At 40.9% G+C, this 23,124-nt stretch overlaps 1 protein-coding gene across 2 annotated transcripts in view; it reads right to left on the reverse strand.

Moving 5' to 3' along the window:
• The window catches only part of Psd3 (pleckstrin and Sec7 domain containing 3), a 468,534-nt gene that overhangs the window by 286,350 nt on the left and 159,060 nt on the right, over nt 1–23,124 (reverse strand). For both annotated transcript variants that reach the window (XM_071610547.1, XM_071610548.1), the window contains exon 3: nt 747–1,860. In XM_071610547.1, the coding sequence (XP_071466648.1) occupies nt 747–1,860 (1,114 nt within the window). The remainder of the gene's footprint in view (nt 1–746; nt 1,861–23,124) is intronic.

The raw sequence follows: 23,124 nt of genomic DNA on the forward strand, positions 1-23,124 counted from the left end.
CACTGCAGCCATTGGGATTTGTACCCAAGAAATGGCTGAGTTAAGATACAGTGACTACATGAGATACAACAAAAGAGTCTAAATCTTTTCACACTGTTTCAAACAACTATGGAGTGCTTTAGTTACCTTGATGCTGAAAAACTCAAAACCTGATGAATACAATACAATATCAGTGAAATGGAGTTGCAAAACTAAGGGTTCAACTAAGAGTTCAATGGTCTCTTCTGAAAGTTTGCCTGGTCCATGCCTAATGGACTTTGTTACAAGATCACCTTAATGTCCTATAAACTTGGAATCTAAGAAGGGCCTAGCTTAGGACACCTTCTCTTTCATTCTATGATGAGGAGGATCCAGAGTACCACAGTCCCCCCTTATCTGCAGGGGACACATTATTCCAAGACACTCAGCAAATGCCAGAAACCAAGAATAATATTCAAATTCCAAGAATACTGTGTTTTTTCCTAAACATGCATACCTATGATAAAATTTAATCAATAAATTTAAGCACAGTGAGAAACTAACAATCATGAAATAAAAGAAATTATACCAATATACTATAATAAAAGTTATTTAAAACTTGGGAATTGCTTATTTCTGGAATTCCCCATTTAATATTTTCAAACCTCAGAAAGTGACACTTGCGGTAAGGGGGAACTGTGGTACTCTGAGTTGAGTTCTGTCAAGCACAGGACGATGGCTTTCTCTAACCAGGCATCACAGACAGCAAGGTGACTCTGGGAGCTCACCTTCCCTTGTCTCTCTCCAGCTCAGCTCTCTTCTCAAGATGTTGTCTGTTTTCCTTGAGGAAGACTTCATCCTCGCCACTCTCAGCAAGAGGCACCGGGGAAAATCTCCCTGAGCTAGCGCCAGGCCTCTCCGAGGGGATTTTCCAGGTTTCATCCCAAACACGCTCAGTTACACCAGCTGAATGGCAGGAAGCAGCAGCTGAGATGAGATGGCTTGGCACTTTGGAAAACTCTTTGCTTACAGGAGAGGCTGTCCTTGCCGGCAATGTCTCAAAATCAGCAGGAGCCTGTGTCTCTCTCTTCCCTCCTTCTGTCCACAGTATTTCCACCCCTTGAAATTCCACATGCTTGATCCGGCCTGCACGTCCCAGGGAGCCTCGATCACACCCCCCTGGGTGCTCTCTCCTAGCATCAGAAATCTGCTCTTTTGAAAAGCCAACGCTGACTGCAGAGTTATCGGTTACTGCTGGGCTCCGCAGGGAGGACACGGGATAAGCTGGCTCGGACGCACAGAGAGCCCCTTTTCTCCCAGTAGTAGTTACTACCCGGGGAAGCTCAGCTTGGGTCTCTCCTGTTAATAGTGCAAGTGCAGTCAGATCTTTCTGGATGCTCAAATAAACATTTTCCTCAGTCGTTCCTTCAGCTGGAAGAGGTGTATCTGGTGACGGTTCCTGGCCTGCAGAGAAGGGCTTGGTGGCTCTCTGTGTTTTATGACTGGCAGTGTCCAGCTCTTTTTCCACATGCTGAAATGAAAAACTAGAAACAGCATCTTTGTCCAGTACCTTTGTAGCCTGTAACGTTCCTGAAACTATTCTGGCTTCTGTGTCTTTCAGAGCAGAAATCAGAGAGTCAATGGATTGTAAACTTTGTTCCTTGAGGTGACTTTGAGAGGGGGCTTCAATGACATCTTTTGGTCCTTCCGAAATACTGTTGAGCCCAGAGCCTTGGCCAGCAAGAAGATGGACCCCCCGTGGCCCTGGCGGGTGGCATGGCAGAGACTCTGCATCAAACTCCAAAGAAGCTCTCAGGCCTTCTCCGCCTTCTTCCATGGTCCCATATTCTGGAAATTCATTTGTGACATTCGGTGGGAGTAAAGTGCTTCCTCCATGATCACCTGTGAATACAACAGAAGAGAAACAAGACTTATTTCTGGATACCAGGCTCCAGTATGTGTTCATCAGTATCCAACATTAGCACTCGACAATACTTAGGTATCTGATTCTTGCACTGCGCCTCTTTCCAACACCCTGTGGCTCTCATACTTTATAGCCACCCCTGCTGGCATACATGCATGTCACAGCACAGGAAGCAATCCAATGACACATGCCATACTTAACCCTGCTTCTGATAAGAGTCCCATGCATTAGCATGCAGTAACTCTGCTACTTCATGGGCAAAAATAGATTAAAATGAATAAGTGTCATCTTCCAAATACCACTGGGGATAATCAAACAGCCTTATGAATGTGCAGGACAAGCTCTGAGACAAAACCTCAGAGGAAAGACACTATAAAAAGTCAGTATATTTTCTAGCCAGAAGTCTCTCCATTCCACTATGCAACTTCAGTGGGAAAGAAAATGCTTTCAAAATATCCCTGAAGAAAGAGAGTGCAGCCAACATGGAATAGGAAACGGAAAGTTGAAAAGACATCTAGGATCCCCAAAGCCCAGACTTATCGTTCAATTTTTTAATTGATAAATGAAAGTTATATGTATTTATGGTGTCCAACATGATATTCTGATAAATGTATACACTGTGAAATGGCTAAATCAAACCAATATATATATCCATTAACTTTATATCTTTTTTGTATGTGGTGAAAACATGTAAAATCAAGTCTTAGCAACTTTCAAGTGTGCAACACCTTGTTTAAAACTTCCTGGTTAACAACAGATCTCCTGGATTTATTCCCTGCACCTGAAAATGTACATTTTTTAACCACTATCTTCTCAATGCCACCCCCTCCCTCTCCCATTAACCACTATTCTACCCTCTACTTCTATGAGTTTGACTTTTTAATAATATTCCACATGAGATCACCAACTGCGTACAATTTCAATATTATCTTATGCAGAACCGCAACATATGAAGCAGAGAAAACAATATTTAATTAGGCTACATTTATTATAATGAATCAAATTTACATTTTCCTATTAAAACGACAAGTCAGCGAGAACTGAAAATGGGGACACTGACACATAAAATACTTAAATTGGGGGTTTACAGATAACAGTTATAGTCTTTTCAGCCTCTCCTGAACTGGGTTTTGGTGACTCTGTATCTACACTAGAAATACAATATACTCACTTCTACTTTACAAAGGAGGACATCTGTTGCTGTTAAACCACAACAGAGTTACAACCTTCTTAGTTATTGAAATACTTCATATATGTACAAATAAATACACTGAAATGGCATGAGAGTCTTAATTTAAGTCATTAACAAAACAAGGTAACTTGAAAACATGACTTAATACGTGGTACCCTCCACGTGTTAAAATTTGATAAATGGTAACAACACACCTGAGGGTATATGTTGTTTCATATGCCATTTTCTTAAATAATTTGAAATGTAATTTTTAAAGCTAAATTGGAATCAAGTGTTGATGGAATCTAAGAAGCACTTCAGCATGTCACCAGACAGAACCAACAGCTATGGCATGCTGAAATTTTTGAAAAGGAAGCAAATTCTCCAACAATTAATTTGAAAATGAAGACATGTAAAAACAATAGATGGTAGCATATTAGCATTTATTTTTTCAGTGCCAAATATATTATTAGTACCTCTAATTTTCCCCCTCTTAAGATCCAGTGGGTTTTGGTATATTCACAAAATTATGTTAAGTATTACCACTATCATCACAGAACATTTTCAATATCCCTAAAAAAACCTTCCAAATCCATTAGCAATCCCTCCCCATCTCACAACTCCTCAGTCCCTACTAAGTACCAATCTGCTGTCCATCTTGACGGCTTGTGTATTTTGGATACTACATATATAATATACAAGTCAAATAATATGTGCCATTTTGGGTCCAGTTTCTTTCACTTAGCTCAATGTTTTCAAGGGTTATTCATATTGTAGCATGTATCAGAATTCCATTCCTTTTTATCACCAAATAATATTGCATTATATGTAAATACAACATTTTCTTTATCTACTTATCAATGGATGGCTATTTGGGCTGTTTCCATGTTCTGGCTACTATGAATAATAAATTTGTATATGAGTTTCTGCATCTAAATATAACTTCAATTCTCTTGAGTAAGTGAATTTCTAGGTCATTTGGTAAATCTATGTTTAATGTTTTCAGGAAGTGCCAAATAGTTTCCCAAAGCAACTGCTCTATTTTATATTCCTACAGCATGTCTGAGGGTTCCATTATTGCGCAGGTTAGAGGGTATAAAGTAGCATTTCTCTGTGGTTTTGATTTGCATTTCCCCCAGGGACTAATGATATTGAACATCTTATCATGTGCTTATTGGCATTTTTGTGTAGCTTCTTTACAGATGTGTCTACTAGGATCCTTTGCCCATTTTATAATTGGTTTATTTGTCTTATTGTTTAGTTGTAAGGGTTCTTTATATGTTCTGACAGAGGTTCTTTATCAGATATATACTTAGGAAATACCTCCCATTCTGTGCTTTGTCTTTTCACTTAATTGATGTCTTTTGAAACACAAAAAACTTTTAATTTTGATTAACCCAACCTTACCTATTATTCTTTTGTTGTTTATGCTCTTGATGTCACATGTAACAAATCACTGTCTAATCCAAAGATACAAAGACTTACTCCTGTTTTCCTTTAAGAATTTTACAGTGTTAGCTATTACATTTAGATCTTCGATCTATGTTCTAGTTAATTTTTGTATATGATGTGAAATAGAGATTCAACTTTATTCTGTCACATGTAGATATCCTGATGTCTGGCACTATCTGTTGAAAAGGCATTCTCTTCTCGTACTGACTTGCCGTTATACCCTTGTAGAAAAATCACTTGTTAATAAACGTAAAGGTTTTTGGGGTCACTCAATTATACTGCACTGAGCTAGATATCTATCTCTACACCGCGTCTCTCTGTCTCGATTACTGTAGCTCCAAGTAAAATTTGGAAGTAACAGTCCTATAACTTTGTTCTTCCTTAGTCCGGTGATGATGGCCACTCTAGGCCCCTCATACATTCTGCATGTATTTTAGGATCAGCTTATCAGGCAGCTGAGATTCTGAAAGGCACTGTAATCAATCTATAGAGTTCTGGATTCTTAGCCATATTCTTACTGTATCTTTAGATCCATGATCAAGGACTGTCTTTCCATTTATTTATTCTTCTTTCTTTCAACAGTGTCTTGAAGTTTTAAATTACAAGTTTTGGATTACTTTCATTAAATTTATTCCCCTAGGCATTTTATTCTTTTTGATACTACTAACAGGGAAGTTATTTTTTTTTTTTACTTTCATTTCCAGATCATTCATTTCTAGCATAAAGAAATAAAATCTATTTCATTGATATGTTGGCCACAAACCCTGCACCTTGATGAACTTGTGTTTTAGGTCTAATAGTGTTTTCATAGATTCCTTAAGATTATCTACATACAAGATCATGCCACCTATGAACAGAGGTGGCTTGATTTCTTCCTTTCTGACTCCAATCTATCTTTCTTATATATTTCTCTCAGCTCTCCTCTCAAATATGCTGTACCATTGCTTCCAAAGTGAAGGAGGGGTGCCGCACACATACCTTCAAGAGGTTCTCTTTAATTCTAATATATACTGGAAATAAAACTGCCCACTTGGACACTCTCTACTTTCTAATCCTCTGACTTGCTCAACCTCTTTTTCCCACCTGACATACTTCTTCCCATCTCAGCATGATCAGTTTTTTTTCCCCCACTTTCCAAGGCCTAATTCCAATTCCCTCTCCTTAACCGGGCCTTCCCTCAACTTGAGAGATATCACCTTTCCTCCTTAAAAATGGCAAGAGCCTTTAGCTGTGTGTTCTGTACAGTACAAATACGTGAAACCAATGAACACAGTCAGCTCACATCTGAAAGCTTCAAAAGACTACAACTTCTAACCCATCGTGAAGCGTTTAGAGAAAAACAACCACAGTGACCACCAAAGCCATGTACATACATAACCCCAAAGCACACCGCAGCGAGATTCATTCAACGATGGGAAGAAAGGTTAAGCCTCATCATGAGGGAATCCACTGTGTGGACTGGTTTAAACTGTCATCTACAACAGCAATGAAAATAAACACTGGCCCAGAGAAAAGGAAATTAAAGACAAGAGAGACCTCAAAGAAACTAACTAATTCTTGTGCCCCGTATTTTAAGACTCTTTACTGAGATGCCTCTTTCTCAGGGACGGCAAGTGCATCCACTGTGGGCAAATGCTTGTGCTCCTTGACATAACAGTTTGACAACTTGTCAAACCAAGAGATCAGACAAAAGGGAGGGGCCAAGGCAAGGCCCTGCAGGACACCCCACTGGCTTCCCATCTTATTGCTCCTCTGGTCTAAGTTTACTGCTCTTTTGAAGTGCTAAGGAGTTTCATTTATTTTATCAACTAGTTGAGGACCAGCACAGACAGACCAGGGGAAACAAATGCTCCGAGAGCCTCAATGACCTGACCAAGTCGAGTACAATGCTGTTCAACACAGTATTATATCAGAACTAAGGGTCAGGAATCATTCCTGGTCTCCTGTCTCTCAGCAATAAATTCATGGGAAAAACTTGGTGCTGCTGAGTTGTAAGACCACCATTTCCAACAGCAGCAGCAGCAGCAGCAGCAAACACGATACACAAAGTCTTCCAGCGGCTGCTTCAGTGTAGAAGCAGTCTTCATGGTCATTCTCCCTCGGCTGGAGCACATGTCACAGAATACAGAGCAACAGCAACCTTCTCCACCAAGCACAGCACCCCATCACACGCAAGAGCAGTTTATTTTTGCTGTTTGCATCTCTTGTCACCACTTGAACTATATTAAACGACAAATAAAATCTGCGAAATATCAATCCCAACCCTTTACTTAGAATTTCTGATTTGCTCCTCAGAAGTCGTTCCTTTGGAACTCCCTCTACTAGGGTGATTATATTTTAAAAAGAGCAATTTTTTTTTTTTCATTTAAGACTTTTTTCTCTCACCGCCTTTCTAACAGGGTCGTGGATACTCCAATTCAAGGTCCACTGATTGCCAACTTCATTCATTCAGCAAACACTGACTGCCTACCTGCTATGCACTCAACACACAGGATCCAAATCGGTGTTGTCAGAGCCTGTCAACTTGGCATGTTACAAAGACCACCTTGGTAGCAAGGGAAGGACGTACAGGGAGAGGCTTACCCCAAACCAGACTCAGGAATAACCACTGAGGCTTCCAGCAGGAATGCAGGCAAAAGCCAGGGAGCACTGGGCCCAGAACAAAGGCAGAATGGACAGAGCAAAGGAGCAAGTGTTGCTGGGCCCCCAGGACACCACTCCAGCCAGCATCCACACCCATTCCCACGTCACCACCTTCTCAGCCCTCCCTAATTTCACTGGGTTTCCACCGTGTTTCCGTGGCTTAGCCTCATCCAGCTGTGGTGGGTTCTTCCCGCCTAACTTGTTACCGTGTCCCATTTACCTTTCTGTCAATCTCCATCTCCAACTAAAGTTTAAGAATCCAGCTCAAAACATTTCTACTCCAGAAGGCCTTACTGAATTAGTTCTGCCCAAATTTGGTCTCATATCTGTGACAAAAGGGACTTGTTAAGTACAAAAAAAGAACTTCAGCGCTTACCTAAATATAAACCACACACTAGTAGAATGTGAATTAATGAATAGTTCATAGCTAAACTGCATTTCTTCTTCCACTTAAAAGAATGGAAATGTCGTCTGAAGTATGTGGGCAGAGAGGAGGGAAGGGTTTTCACACTTGTGGAGAATATATACTTGGGCGGGTTCTTTAGAAGTTGGCCTTTTCCATCAGGGATCGGATCTGCTGCTTTGTGCATCTGATCCGATTCCTAACAACTGCTTCCTGTCCTTTGGTAAAGATGCTTTTCTGTAATCAACTATAAACCCACCAATTATATTTTTTTAAGATTTTTTTCCTTTGATTCAATATATTGAGGGAGAAATGGGATACTTTTGAATGCTAACAAGATCAGTTTTAAAATTGCTTTGGGTTGGGTATTAAAGAGCCATCTGTTTCTGCAACTGCAACTCTGAGACAGGACTGTAATAAAATGGAATAGAGACATCATTTCTTCAAACCATGAGGAAATGAGCCTGCTTCACAAGACTGGCTGCACAGACCTTTCTAAGAATGACCCTGTTTGAGAGCCAGGAAATGAGACAAATTTTCTTCCATCCTGGCTAGCAGACTCCTTAAAAGAAAATGGCTCAAGAAAAACAAAATAACAAATATTTGCAACCTCAGCCATTAGCTGAATATGTTTATCACATAATTGATTCTGAGTAACTGATACAGATTACTCTGATAATGTCATTTTGACACCTAGATTCCTCAGAAGAATCACCATGGATTGATTGTACATGCATACATCTCCTAGAACCTGGGCCCAGTGGTTTGGGGAGATGTTTTTGTTTGTTTTGTGCTGTTGACACTAGAATATAAACTGCAAAAGCCAAGAATGTGGCCCGCTTCTTTTATCACTACATCCCCAGAGTCTGTAATGCTAATACCTAACAAAATGAATGCTTTTGTTGAATCAATCAAGTAAAGTATGTTCTATCACAACAGGATGTCAAAGAATAAGAAACAAAAAGAAGAAGCTTCCTTAAACACAAGCAAGACACTACATGTAGGTGCCACCCAGGTTCTAGCCCCTGCTCCCCAATACAGGCTTGGATAGGTGCACTATCCCAACTTCAGAGCTCGCTCTGCCAACATCTACGGTGCACTGCAGAGCAGAGTAACAGACAGGACCAACCTGCCTCTCACCATCAAGGAGCTTACACCCAGTAGTTCCATCTATGTGCACTGTCTGCTTGCAAAGTTTAGTAGAGGTCACAGTTGTAGAATTCAGCATGATACTACAATAGGCTATTACTATTAAGCATAAATGTTTCAATTGATTATTCTCTAAACACTATGCTGGTTTCGTTCGTTCGTTTGGATTTTTTTTTTCCCTTGGTACTGGGGAATGAACCCAGGGGTGCTTTACCACTGAGTCACATCCCCAACCTTTTTTATTTTGAGACAGGGTCTTGCCAAGTAGCTTAGGGCCTCACTAAGTCACTGAGGCCGGCCTCAAACTTGAAATACTCCTTCCTCAGCCTCTGAGCTGCTAGGATTATAGTCGTACCCCATCATGCCCAGCTATGTGGCTACTTTAACTAATTAAAACTTAATAAAACTGAAAATTAATTTGTGCAGTACTCCATACTTATATAACTAATGCTTCCACACTGCACTCAGACACAGAACATTTCCAACATCAAAGAAAGTCTGGTTTGGAAGTACCTCCTAGAGCCTCCTTATGCTCAGTATGGCCTCGGAACAGAAGCCCAGACATCCCCCCAGGGGACATGTTGGAAACACAGGCTCTGGCCACCACTCCACACCGTCTCTGTCAACATCTGATGGTCTCTAACAAGAATCCCAGTTGACTCTCACACAATAAAGAATGAGAAGCACTGACCAGAAAACTACAATGCCAAGAAGTTACTCTTACAACCCATAAATGGTTACTTTCTATTCTGAAGATAAACCCAAGTTCCTACCTCTTAACTGAAAGGTCCAACTGTTCAGACAGACAACTAAAGAAATTTCCAAGAAAACAATCTCTAATTCCTACCTAGAGAAAGGCTGAGCCACTCTGGTCTGAGTTTGCACTCTAATAAGCAAGTGCCTTGGGATCCTCTACAGAAAAGAAGGAGAAAGGCCTCTATCGTAAGGTGACTCCTGATTCTACAGCTCACCACCAATTGCTCTCACCATGATAGCCAATGACTCACACTTACTCCAAAGGACCATAAAGTGCTAAATTGTAATTGTGAACTTGACCCTGGTATAAATCTGTACATTAGCATCTGGACATGGTCTTTAAAAAATTATATCAGTGCTTAAAAGAAGAGAGCTGAGGGAAAGGTAAGGCTTTCCAGTTTTTAAAAACCAGAGTATTTTCCCAGAGTGTAAAATTCATGTTATTAGATACATTAAGTGCATCAGCAAATTCAGTCTGATGAGGTACTATCGAGAGTGCACTAAGAGACTATAATCTATTTTCTATGAGTTTCCATGATAGTTGATATGATTTTTGATCCTTTATCAATAATGGCTAACCTAGCCACTAAAAAAATCTGTGTTTTCATGTGTTTGTTCCTAATGCCCTGGGTGCTGTTACCTAACAAGTATCAGTAAACACCTTAAAACTTACCCTATCAGCTAAAAGAACTGGAGAAGTATAAATTCTTACATTACTTTAACACTGAAAATCTTACAGAAACGACTTAAAGGCACACTCCCTGGACCAATATATTAGGAAGGAACTCAGTCCCAGAAACAGGAAAAAGAGGGACAATTTGGCCCCGTGAGTCTGAAATTTCATTCATCAATAAAAGGAAGACAAATGCCCAATTTACAAAGTAAACACAAAAAGCAAGACTTGCAGGGTTAAAAGATCTCAAGTGCGTATCACCTATAAGTAACTAAAACACTTAACTGTGAAAAAAAGATCAACAAACTGCTCCAGCAACACTGATTCATGGACCCCATTTCCAATGCAATCGAAAAAACTGTATTAAAAACAGGTGAATACTCTAATCAGTTTTGCCCAGGAATAGAATACGTATTTGGTATGATAAAAATAACAGAAAATGAGTATGAGTAATGAGAATTTGCTACATGACTAATCTAAGTGCATTATATTTTGGGAGACACTCTTTACCCCTAATAAGCCACATTTTGAAGAAAGCTACAGTACAAAGTTGAGGACGCTGCTAGCTAATGTCTGGACACTGACTAACTCTCTAAAAGCAGGCATATTATTTTTTTAATGCACTCTGAAAGCCAGGAAAAGGCCTGCCAACCACTATGCAGGCTTTTACATGTGCACACGAACAGAGAACGTTCCAGTAATTGGACACTCTTCCCTGGTGATTAATAGTTACAGCTGTGCTTACCACCAACTAAATTTCACATACTAATGATTCAGAGCCCATTTCTACTCATTCAGTTCCAATCCCTGGAGGAATGACAGTAGCTTACCATTCCAGCCAGTTTCGGAGGAAGCTCTGTAAACTAGGAAGCAGCCCTACAAACAGCAATCAAAGGGTGGGATGAGAGAGGCATGAACTGCCACGAATTTTCAAGCCAAGTCCCTGCAACTGGGCTGAGAACCCTGACCCCACGCGGAGAAGAAATGCTAACCCAGGATCTGAACTTGGGCTTATCTTCAAAATCACTGTTTTGTAAAGCTGCTCTCCTTTTTTCAACCCGTCAGAATTCCGGTTTCGTGTCTCCTCTACCTCTCATGATTTTTTGTTTTGTTTGTTTGATATCCACGCCTGCGCTTCTTCTGATCAGAGCTGCTCCTGAGTTCATCCACTCTGTCCATCTTCTACTACTTCTTCCTGCTTAGGAATCCGTTCTTTTGAAAAACCCAGTTTTAATATTTCCCTCTTCACTGACACCTGGGGTTTTACTATATTTTTAAACATGAACAAAGTTTGCACTTTTCAATAACTCCATAGCCTCACTCACACCTGCAGGCTTTCCTGCTAAAGTTAATATAGCTGTGGTTCTATTACTGCAGCTTGTTTTGTAGATAAAATATTTTGTGACATAGTTTACTATTTAAGAAATTAAAACTGATGTTGCAAAATCCTATCTAGTTCTTTTAAAAATAGTGATCATGAGTGCCAGGCAGCTGGAGTTGCTAGCAGGGGTGATCCACTAGGGCTGTGGGCTTCCCTGACTGCTCTCTCTCAAGATAGTTGTGGGGGCAGAGGTGAACAAGCAGCCTCTCTTGGCCACCAGTTTCTAATAAGCCTCATCTGAGCCACATTCACCATTAGTAGTTTTCATGCTCAATAAGAGACTCACGGTTCCACCCAGGATTCAGCCTATGAACGGATGAGAACAACTCCAAATATATCTACAACGGCAAGTTCTACAGAAAGTTGAAAGTCAGTTTCCCTGAGAAATAAATCTGAAAGTACCATAAAAGTGACACACAGGAAAGACACACTCCTGCATATAAACTGAGGCATTAAAATAGGTGTTTATAAACTTCCGGCAGAGACCTGACCTCAGCATCAACACGGCGTTTATAGAACATTACTGATGCCACCACCCCATTCTCCTCCAGGCTGTTCAAACACAGCCAGCCCCAAGCACGCAGCTGAAAAGAAGTGTGGGTTCTTTAAGAGAAACTCCTCCCCTATCCCACCCAGCACCACAACATGATGTCGTTCTGACACTGCAGGGGTAGCCTGTTTTCCCTCTTTCTGCCTATATAATACATCACAAACAAGGAGCAGAAATAGGGCAACAGAATTCTGTGTTCCCAGAAACGCCGGAGGGGGAGGGTAAAAGGAAGTAAAATTACAGGTAAGGCTAAGATTCTGCTTTCTATTTAAAAATAAAAATTCAGGTAAATTCAATGCTCAGATGCTAAAATACACATGCCAGGGTGAAGCCAGGTGAGGCACTGGGCAGAGGCCTTTAGAGGGCAGGTGGCATCTCTCTGGTGATTGCGGAATTGGACACGAGTTGGCGGGAGCATCCCTAAATTAATGCAGATGCTCTTCTCTAAGGCAGGATTCAGCAGAGCCCGGGCTGGCCAGCCCCAGGAATCTCCTACCGGGACGGTGGGAAGACAAGACTAGCAAGCAAAAAGCAGTCAATAAAACAGAAGGAAAATGTCACAGCAGCATTTTACAAGAGATAGAGAGATAAAATATATATATATATATTCGCCTGCACAGACCTACAAATAGAGGTTACTCACAGAGATTACTGTAGCTCCAGCAGTTACCCATTGATCATAGCAAATGCCCAGTTCATCAGTTTAACGCTTGAGAAAAGTTAGCTAGAAAAGAAGCAAGCTAACGCCAAATATGCTGTTCTAGTCAACTGGAAGCAAATTAGTTTCAAATTTCCTGGCAGCCCCTTTTGCCCTGCTCTGCACACGGTGATGTCAATGGAAGCACTTTGAGCACTTGGAACCCGAGCCGAGAGGAGCTGCGCCTTGGTCCCTCTGACAAAGGCGAGGCAGCCTATTCTCTCACTTGCTCTCCCTCTCTGCCTCTGTCTCTCTCTACCTTGGTAGCTTACCGAAAACAGCCACCGTAGGGCTTTTCTATAATTGTGAAAACTACTTCCAAGGAGATAACTGAGGTGCCGGGAGTTAGCTTTAATGTAACCATTTCCCTGGTGCAGCAGCAGGAAGCCCAGGAAGGCTCCGAGAGGATTGTACCATCCTCGGTGACATCAGAGGTGGGGCTGTCATCCTAGTATTATGCAGCATTTTCTCCGATGCAGGGATGACACATGTGAACGGAGACGGGTAGGTTCCCTTTAAAAGGGCTGAATTCTTATATTATTTAAAACAGAAAAAGACAGATGCAAAATCACTGTTCATAAGCTGCTGTAGAATGACATAAATCCTGCAGTGCCGGTCCTCCTGTCTCTGCTAAATGCCACTGCCATCTAAAGTCAATTTTACTGATGATTATTACTGTTCCTGAGATAAAATTAATATTTAATGGGTAATTGATAGTACTTGGGAAAAGATTCAAAGTACTAGGAAAAGATTCAAAGACATTAACATCCATTTTTTTTTTAATGACGGTATAAACTTTTACATGACTAACGGTACCCATGGAAGTAGACAATACTTCTAAACCACAATCTCAGTACAAAAAACAAATATAAAAACAAATGGTTACATAGATAAAAATGAGGCTGAAAGCAGCACAAAATGAGTGACATAATATTGCTCCTTGGTTCTGGAAACAGCTGTTGAAACAAACATGAAAAATAACTCGGCTTCTACAACTTCAATGTCCCACCCAGCACGAGACGCTCAGGCTGATAATCCAGCAATGCACGGTTTTTTTCACTCATTCTGTACACATCTGCTAAATGCCCAAGAGGTGCTAGAAAATGTACTTGGTTTAATTTAGAGTGCCCATTCCTGATGAACAATAATCTAATCAGAGCAGAGAACGTTTGCTCGTGTGCCAAGCACTGCACCAATCAGCTTTACCATACAAACCCATCCGTTCCTACCAGCAGCCCTGTGGGATAGCTACGATTACAAAACCATTATTAGGCAAGGTTACTAAAACATAAAAGAGGTGCATGACTTGTCTAAGATCACATGGTTAAAACTGGCACATTCAAACACAGGCATGAGAACCCCCCCCCCCAAATCCAGCTTCTCCACTACCAAACTGCACTGCCTCCCAAGGGCTTCTCTGCCAAGAAAAGAATTCTCAAGAAGGAACATAATTTTCAGGATTTAAAACCACAGCATGCCAAATATATCCATGACTCAAGAAGAATGACCCAAATATAAAGGGATAAAGGTTAGAGAGTGCACCCAGAGAAAGTGTACCAGGAGAGTCAAAATAGAACCCAGATAGCAAAGTTAGTGCTAAAGCCTTGTGTGACACTGCACCAACATCCTAGAATCTTTCAGCTTACTCTCCTTATCTCTGAGCAATAGATAATAGATGTTTACATTATGTTAGATCAGTATAACTATATGACTAAAGCACATGCTCTGGACATGTAATCTGGACTCCATCATTTTTCAATTATGTCATCTTAAACAAGTTACGTAACCTCTATAGTCCTCAATTTCCTCATCCAAAAACTAGGAAAAATAATGGGGCTATTCTGATTAAATAAATTAAAGCAAATAAACACATAAAGCACTCAGAGTAGCTACTAGTACAAAATAAAAGCTCAAATTTTATTATTTTTATTATTATTATTATTATTATTATTACTATAGCTATCATTACTTTCAGCATTATTACACTTTTTAACTAAAACTGGCGGCTTCTTCCTTTTTCAAAAACCTCGCCAAGAAGAGCTGCTATATTTTCAGAGTTGGCTGGAAAAGTAGAAAGGTCAACCTTTGTTGGCTTTATACAAATATTAACCAATCCACGAATTGCCAGTTCCCAAGGAGATAGAAACTGAGCGTGCCTTCTAAGAAAGGTCCTTCCTAGGGGGAGAGAGAGGCAGGCACTCTTGACCTCCTTCTTCCCTAAGCCTAAACTACAGAGGGGGCGAGAGCTGAAGCAGCCATCCTGCACAGAGAGAAGCCCATCAGCCAGCAGAGACCTCCTACTCCCATTTCTTTTACAGTGGAGTGAAATAAACCTGTAGGTCAAGTGATTCATTCAAGTTGCCTAGTATATGCAACTTACATAATCCTAACCGATGAACATTTAAAGGCCACAATTTCCCTATGGCTTCAAAAGGCTAACTTGAGGACAACGGGCTATTTTATTAGGGCTTTTCTACTGTTACATCCTCTGAGCCTGCATCCTCTCTGATGCCAAGTCAATGCCAATGGATAACCATGTGGGAAACAAGAAAAAGCAAAGCACACTGCTTCTCCAGGCCCCACATCTATATTGTCTTATTATAACAAACAGAACAACAGAGGTTCAGTGTGAAATGCTCCTCCTGCATCTCAAACTCTTCCCATCTCTGGGTAGATGCATTCTTTCTAATCCACAAGCTATTGAGCTATTGTTAAAAGCAGGGGAAAGCAAAACTCCAACACATGATGAAGGAGATGCTTAACAAAGCTACTGTTGTTACAAAGGCTGTGTAAACATGACGGTCCCCTCACACAACTGCTGGTGACCACAGGAAGTAAATGCCTGTACTATGCCAACGTCTCTTTTCCATCCAGCAGTTCATAACAGCTTCCACTGTCCCGGACTCATCATTTCAAAAAGTAAAGCTCAAAAAGTAGGTTTGTCCCATATGCCCTGGTCTTTCACAGACACTCTGCTATACAGGTGGCACAGAAGCAGCACTTGGTTAACAAACAGTGCCACCTCCCTCACCTGTCTGGTTTTGAGTTTGCACTGACTATATTCTCTTGCTTTCTGTATTCCTGGTGCTCTGGCATTTGTGTTTTCTCCAAAAAGCTCCTTGTTATTCAAAATAAACAAAAGAGCACCTCTAAAACAAACTTAAGAACTTGGACATATGGCCATTTCCTTCTTTTTCTTAAAAAAAAAAAAATCAGGAAAACATTCTTAACTTTGTGATCTGTAAGGTATTCACTCCTTTTTGTGAAAAATAAAGAGATGGTTTAAGTAACCTGGCCAATACACAATTAGAAGATAAGGAGAGCAAGAAGTACACTCAGACCACAGCTCAAAACAAGAGACGATATAGTTGTCAGTGAATGTGTGAGTTTGCTGAAGAGCAGAGGGAACAAGGAAGCCACTATTTTACGTTAGACTGCAATGCACTTTTTATCCTAGTACAGATTGAGCATTTTAAGGGTTTTTTTCCTTGTTGATTGCTTCTGTTAACTTATTTCCAAACATATTTATTTCCTATTAATGTAAGCCATATTAACATGCTTAATGACCACAATGTACCGCTAATAATGTAATTTAGTTCTTATTGAAGAGTCTAGTCATTTCAAATATTATCCTAAGTAAATTCATACACTGCTAACTGGCTAATTTATATTCATCAGCATGTAATCAAATGACAGCCCATGAAGTCAGTGACTTGTATCTGTTTTGAACACAGTTATGTCCCTGTGTTACTGAGACCCCAGGAAGCATACATGTCAAACTGCAAGGTTGAGTTGAGATGGCATAAAATTCAGGTAGCCTTCAAGGGGAAGGAGACCTGCCATGATCCTTGAGAAACTGCTTTCCTCATGTCCTGGGCCTGGAACAAAATCAGAACCCAGGGCTGCTAGGATATCACTGGAGCAGAAAGCAAGCCGAGGTGCGGGCAAAGGGGCTTGATCTGTGTAGTGGAGATCTTCATATACCCAAAGGCAAAATGAGAGCGAGTTCTCAAAGCAACTGAATCTTCCAAAAAGTAGAAAAGTCAGTAAGCATCCAAATGACACGGAAGAAACAGGAACTAGCCCAGAGCCCTGCAGACTAAATTTATCAAGTGGATTTCTGCTAGCCTTTGGTTAAACTGGGATCATGATTCTCTATTCTATAAACACTTATCTTGGCTGTTTTTTTTTTTTATTTTCTCTCTTTCAGCAATTGAGATTCTCTTCAAAAACTCCAGTCCTGTCTCAACTCAGAGCACAAGGCCATGGGGCACCTCTCTGCAGAGTCCCTAGGTGCATCCGAGTGCTGGATGGCAGGGAGGGAGGCAGGACACAGCATGGAGCCGAGGTATGGAAGGCTGAAGAACTGCTCTCAAAACCGCTGCCTGCTGGCTCCCGGGACAGGGCACTGCCTTGGGTGGGTTCCAGCTCTGCCGCCACTGGGTTCTGCTGCCTGACCTATGGTGCTTTTTCCCACCCCTCTCCTTCCAGGTGCGGTGCCAAAAATTTGTTCTCAGCTTCTACTCTGCTCACTTTTTATTTTTTGCCTTATTTTTTTCTTTCCACATTTCTTTTTATTGGTGCATTACAATTGTACATAATGATGGGCTTTGTTGTTGCATATTCATACATTATTCTTTGCTTTTTACAAATCACGAGCTTAGAAAAACTATCGGCCCACAGACAAGCTGGTGGGTGGCTCAAGTACTCCAAATGAGAGCTTTAAACACGCAAAGTGCCTAAGACAGTGCCCCCCACACAAGAAACATTCATGAAGAACCAGCTGACCTTCCCGCTGCTGCTGAACCAGCTTTTGCTCCACTACTTGCCGTGTGATTGGCAGGCAACCGCGCCTGGCTTTCCCAGCCTGTTGTGCTCACTGAAATAACACTTTACAATTAATTTCTCAGTGAAATTCAAGTAATTAGTAACTGTAGGCAAATAACACATTTACTTTAAGGTTGTTTGAAGATTAAAGCTGACAGGTGTCACTGGAAACAGTACATGAAAACCACAAAATGACTTTCAAATGCAAGGCTCCAGGCTGATAATCACTCTACACTGATGACTTCAGGCACCACTCAGAGTGACTGCCGTCCCTGAGGATGACTTCAGATGACCTGACATCTCCCTGAAGCTTCGACCTACTCCCCACTTCTTATGAGTGGAAAGAATACATCAGATGGGGATTATTGTGTAGGAAAGGGAAAGATGTCAATGATTGAGTCAGTGCAGAAGCAACTGTGTGAATAAGCAGTTCAGACATCTAAAGCAGTGGTCCAGATGTGGACTGGGATAAGAACAGGGAGAGAAAACCCTAGATAACCCCAGGTCAGTTGGGTTCTTTAAACTACCAGAGTGAACAAAGCCAAACACAAAAGAAATCCTACCAAGGGGAGCTGAAGTTCTCAGAGCTACACCTGCAACTGTCTTGGTGACAGGACCTTTACCTTATGATAATGACAGCATAATAAGGACAAAATGCAAATTAAACTATAACTGGATGCAACTCACACCCAATGCAGTTAGCTCACCTTGTGGGAGATCTCGGGAGGCATCCAGAAGGGGCATGTGTCTTGTGTGATGGATGAAAGGAAAGAATCTGCACTTCGCATGGAGAGTGAACTCAAGCCTGTGTGCTCAAGAGAGCTCTTGGTCCACATGGTCAGGTCGTGGACAGTAGTAAGCCACACCGATATATACCCACGGAGTCTCGCCATGAAAGGTACCCCAGAAAGGAGGAAGCCTGGCCAAGGACAGATTCTTACTTTTCCTGGGGTTCTGTGTGAGATCTGAGCTATTAGGGCAGCCTATCTCTGAACTGTGCCCCTGCTCCTACATCCCCTGGAAACTGGGGTCTGTGCAGAGAAGCAGAGTCAACACCTCCTGCCTGTATGGAAGCTGTTCCATGTCACATATTAAAGGTGCCAAACTATATTGATTGTCTTCCTGAAAACTCTGCTGCTGGTGAATTCCCGTTTCAGATGCATCATTAACATCTCCTGTCACTTCACTGCCATCAGTCATCATTTCCCACCAGATCTGAAGTCACCAAGATAATCATCCTTTTCTTAAAGTCCCATGCATCTTTGCACTCATACTCCTATTACCATCTTTTCTCCAGAGCACATATATTGCTTTGGAATTAGCGGTCCTCACCAGTCTATCCTCCCCAACACTAATTCACACCCTCCAATCCATTTGAAGTGATTTTTGTTAGATTAATGCTCTAAAAATATGTATTTTTAAAGTGCTGGGAACTGAACCCACAACCACATGTGTGCAAAATACACACTCAACCATTATACCTCTTACCCTAAAACTTTACTGCTGGAACTGCTGTCACCACTGTCTAATTATGTGGCCTCCCTTTCCCCAAAACAAAACCGAAATTTTAAACAGATTTCCAATGTAATTATATTAAAGCTGTCATTCAGCTCAGGGGTCAGCAGCAAACGCTTTCTGCAAAGAAACAGATAATAAACAGTTTAAGCTTTGTGGACCACAAAATCTCTATGCAAACACACAGCTCTGCCACTGTAGCAAAAACAGCCACTGACAATAGTAAACCAACACAAGCTGCATTCCAACCAGACGTCATCTACAAAGACAAGAGGAGCAGGATCTCGCCCAAGGGCTTAGCCACCAACCCCCTGCTTCTGTCCCTCCCAGGAGTCCTTCAGCGATTGGCCACCAGCTCTCCTTACTCCCTTACTACTGTCTGGACAGCACTGTGCATTAAGCTTTTCTTTTGACATATAACAAAGCACACAGCACATAAAGTTAAGGACACTATAGGAAAGGTACCAGTTTTACCAATTGAAAAGCTATTATTGAAGAGCTCTGGCTGGGGCTGGGAGTCAGGCTGAAGAATCCTTGCTATTCAACACTAACTCAGTGTCCCCTGTGAGTTACACTATCACCTCTGACCTCTGCTTAGTTACTCCCTCCTCCCCAACAGTGACCTCTTGCTCCCTCCAGGCCTCACTCATGCTGTGACTCTCCTTCTCTTTTACTCACAAAACACAACAGCCGCACTGTCCTTGGGGCCTTCACCTTACAAGATTTCATACTGTCTTTCCCGACTTACTTTCTATCACATATTTCCCATCTCCCAGATAACTACCAGAGTGTTCTGAAGTTAAAAGGCATTTTTTTTATTAGGATGATCAATGTTAATATCCAAGACAACCCATGGATACATGAACATTAAACATTTTCACCACTCCCCATATTCTATCGGTGACGATGACGGCCAGTGGTCTACTTACAGTAAATGGAACATTCTTCAAACTGCGCTAAAGTATAATCAATCACTTTCATGTAGTCAGTATGAAATGTGTGTTGCAAAACCTATTAGGAAAACATTTATTCAGTAATTAAACTACTTAGAAGAGGTTGGTTTTTTATATATTTATTTTTTAGTTGTAGTTGGACACAATACCTTTATTTTATTTACTTATTTTTATGTGGTGCTGAGGATCTAACCCAGGGCCTTGTGCATGCTAGGTGAGCGCTACAAGGCTGAGCCACAGCCCCAGCCCATAAGAGGTTATTTTATAGTAAACACCTCGACAGTATAACTGATTTGGGAGAACAGTCATATTTGTAGAACTAGAGACACATAATCCTTAAACTGATTTTTTTTTTTGTTACCCAGATCTCTGATAAGTAGTTCTTTGAGAAAGCTTTGAATCTTCTCCCCATTCACACACACAGAGTGTCATAGATATTTCTACAAATTTTGCATACAGTTTTCTGGAGGTTCATACTATAAGTTAAAAAATTGCTTCAGATGTCTTTATATTTGCACCTATTCACAGTTCTGAGCTGCCTAATGAATTTTAGTTCAAGGCACTCAAAGAAATTTCAATAAACTAAAGAATGTGGCAGTGGCAGTATTTTTCATATTTATTTATTCATTCATTCATTCATTCGTTCGTTTGTTCATTTATTCATTCATTCCAGGATTGAACCCAGGGGCGCTTAACCACTAAGCCACATCCCCAACCCTTTTTTATATTTTATTTACAGACAGGGTCTCGATGAGTTGCTTAGGGCCTTGTTGCTGAAGCTGGCTTTGAACTCTAGATCCTCCTGCCTCAGCCTCCTGAGCCACTGGGATGACAGGCATGCACACGGCAGCAGGCATTTTATCTCATTTTTGTGTAGCATGTATTATTCATACACGTGAAGAGGGTGGCTGTGGGGCTTCCACACCACACCACGTGCATACAGCATGCAGCGATCAAATCCAATCTCCCTTTGTCACCTCCCCCACTTGTTTTTAAGTTTCATACAACAAACTATTATGCCCAAATTAAAAGGAATCACAGCTCCTGGATAATGGGAAAGGAGAAAGTTACAGCTAAGAGTAAATGGATGAGGAAGAGTACCCATAGATGCAAGGATTTCAACTTCTTATTAGTGCTTGCTAGAAAATCTCCCAAGGGCTTAGAGACATGGCCAAGGGTGTGACAGGCAGGGGCGCAGGAGTTCTGCCCTCCTGTTGCTAAACCTCCAACCTGAGCAGTGGGGGTCTCCTACCCTACACAGCAACTCAGGCTGAGAAAAATCAACAGGAGTGCTAACTCTGCAATCTCTACAAAACTCAAATTCGGGGATGCAATCAAAGAGTGAGCTGCTAAAATAAATGCCAACAGCGTAACAGGGCTTCAAATGCCACAGCAGACAATCGATTAATAGTTGCTTGGATTAAAATTTCCCCTCACTTAACCTTTTTGAATAAGTCAAATTTATTAAATGCATTGATCAGTGGGATTGAATTTTTATATCTTTTGCACTCCGCGTTCAAGAATAAAAGCAAGATATCACAAAAAACTAACTTTCAAGTTTTCAAACTATTGCTAAAAATTGAAAAAATGTGGGTAAATCAAAGGACAAAGAATTGATGATGGTAAAATCATTAACACACATCACAAAAAAAGTAAAATACCGACTAGCAAAGTAGCACACACCTTTAATCCCAGCAGCTGAGTCAGGAGGATTGGGAGTTCAAAGCCAGCCTCGGCAACCTGCAATGCTCTTAGCAACGCAAGAGAGACTCTATCTCTAAATAAAAATACAAAAAAGGGCTGGGGATATGGCTCAGTGGTTAAGTACCCCTGGGTTCAATCCCCAGTACCCAAAAAAATAAAAGTAAAAAAGTCAAATACTAACCAAGATAACCAGATATAGTCTTGGTTTCACTGAAAGAAAAATCCTATCAATGAATTAGTCCCCTGTCCTTAAGAAGGGCAGGTTCTTAAAAACAGAGACAGACTCAGGTATAAGGACAGCCCCTAAAAATGGGTAATTGGACAAATTGAGAAAGATTAAATTAAGCTTCTCAAGAATGTCCTTTAAAATGCCACTTTGGGATTGGATATTTAAAGTCTCTTATCTTAATTCACTTCTCCCCTGGGTCAGTACCCAACTGTCGCCCACATCTCAACAGCTTCTGGCCCAGCACCTCTACCCAGGTCGCCACCCATTCAAACATCGCCTGCCCCTCCAGGTCAAGAACAAATGAGCATCCCCCTGGGGGGCTCTGCTCAGTGCGCCCCCCCCACTCTGTTCTGCTCCCGTGCTCCTCTCTGAAAGACGACCGCATACTCCTGATTTCCCTGCTGACCCTGATCTCTAACAGTCTGTCTCCTTATAACAGCAAAAGTCTGTTTGTGCAGATCTTTAGCATGGAATTAGTCATCTGTTCATGAGATTTGTACCAATCATTTGGCAGTAAATTACATATCATCTTCTATTTAATGGTTCCTGGCATGAATGTTGTCTTGCTTATAAATTCATTAGCTCTTTCTAAATAATGATTAGCAGTACTGGATACACAGCAAATAATAAATATTTTTAGAAATCAATTGAATATATTAAATCAGAGAAAATTATTTCCTTCCCTCCCCCCTTTTTAAACTACCTAAATTATAAAAAAACAGAACTATACAAAACTCAGTTCCCAACAAATTCTGGGAAAACTGCCACCACAGGAAAAAGAAAAAAAAAAAAAGAGTCTAGTCATTTTTCCTTTAGAAATAAAAGTTTCAAATAAGGTCTCACTCTTCTTTATTTCTACCCTTTTTAACCAACACTAACTCAAAGTTCACTATTACAGTTGTCCCAAGGACAACTAACAGCTCTGATTTCAGGTACTTAACAATCCATTATCTGAAGGGCACACACACAAATTGCTTTTTCCTAGTGTAAGCAGGTTTTGCACTGAGCCACCCCTACTCATTTGCAGGGGAAAATAATTCTGTAAAATAATTTGCAAAGTTCCTGATATACTAAAATTAAAGATATCTAGAGTCCCTAAGATTTGACCCTGGCCTCCTTAATACCACTGTTTTATTAAA

The sequence above is a fragment of the Marmota flaviventris genome, chromosome 3 (assembly GCF_047511675.1).
Source record: "Marmota flaviventris isolate mMarFla1 chromosome 3, mMarFla1.hap1, whole genome shotgun sequence".
NCBI lineage: Eukaryota > Metazoa > Chordata > Mammalia > Rodentia > Sciuridae > Marmota > Marmota flaviventris.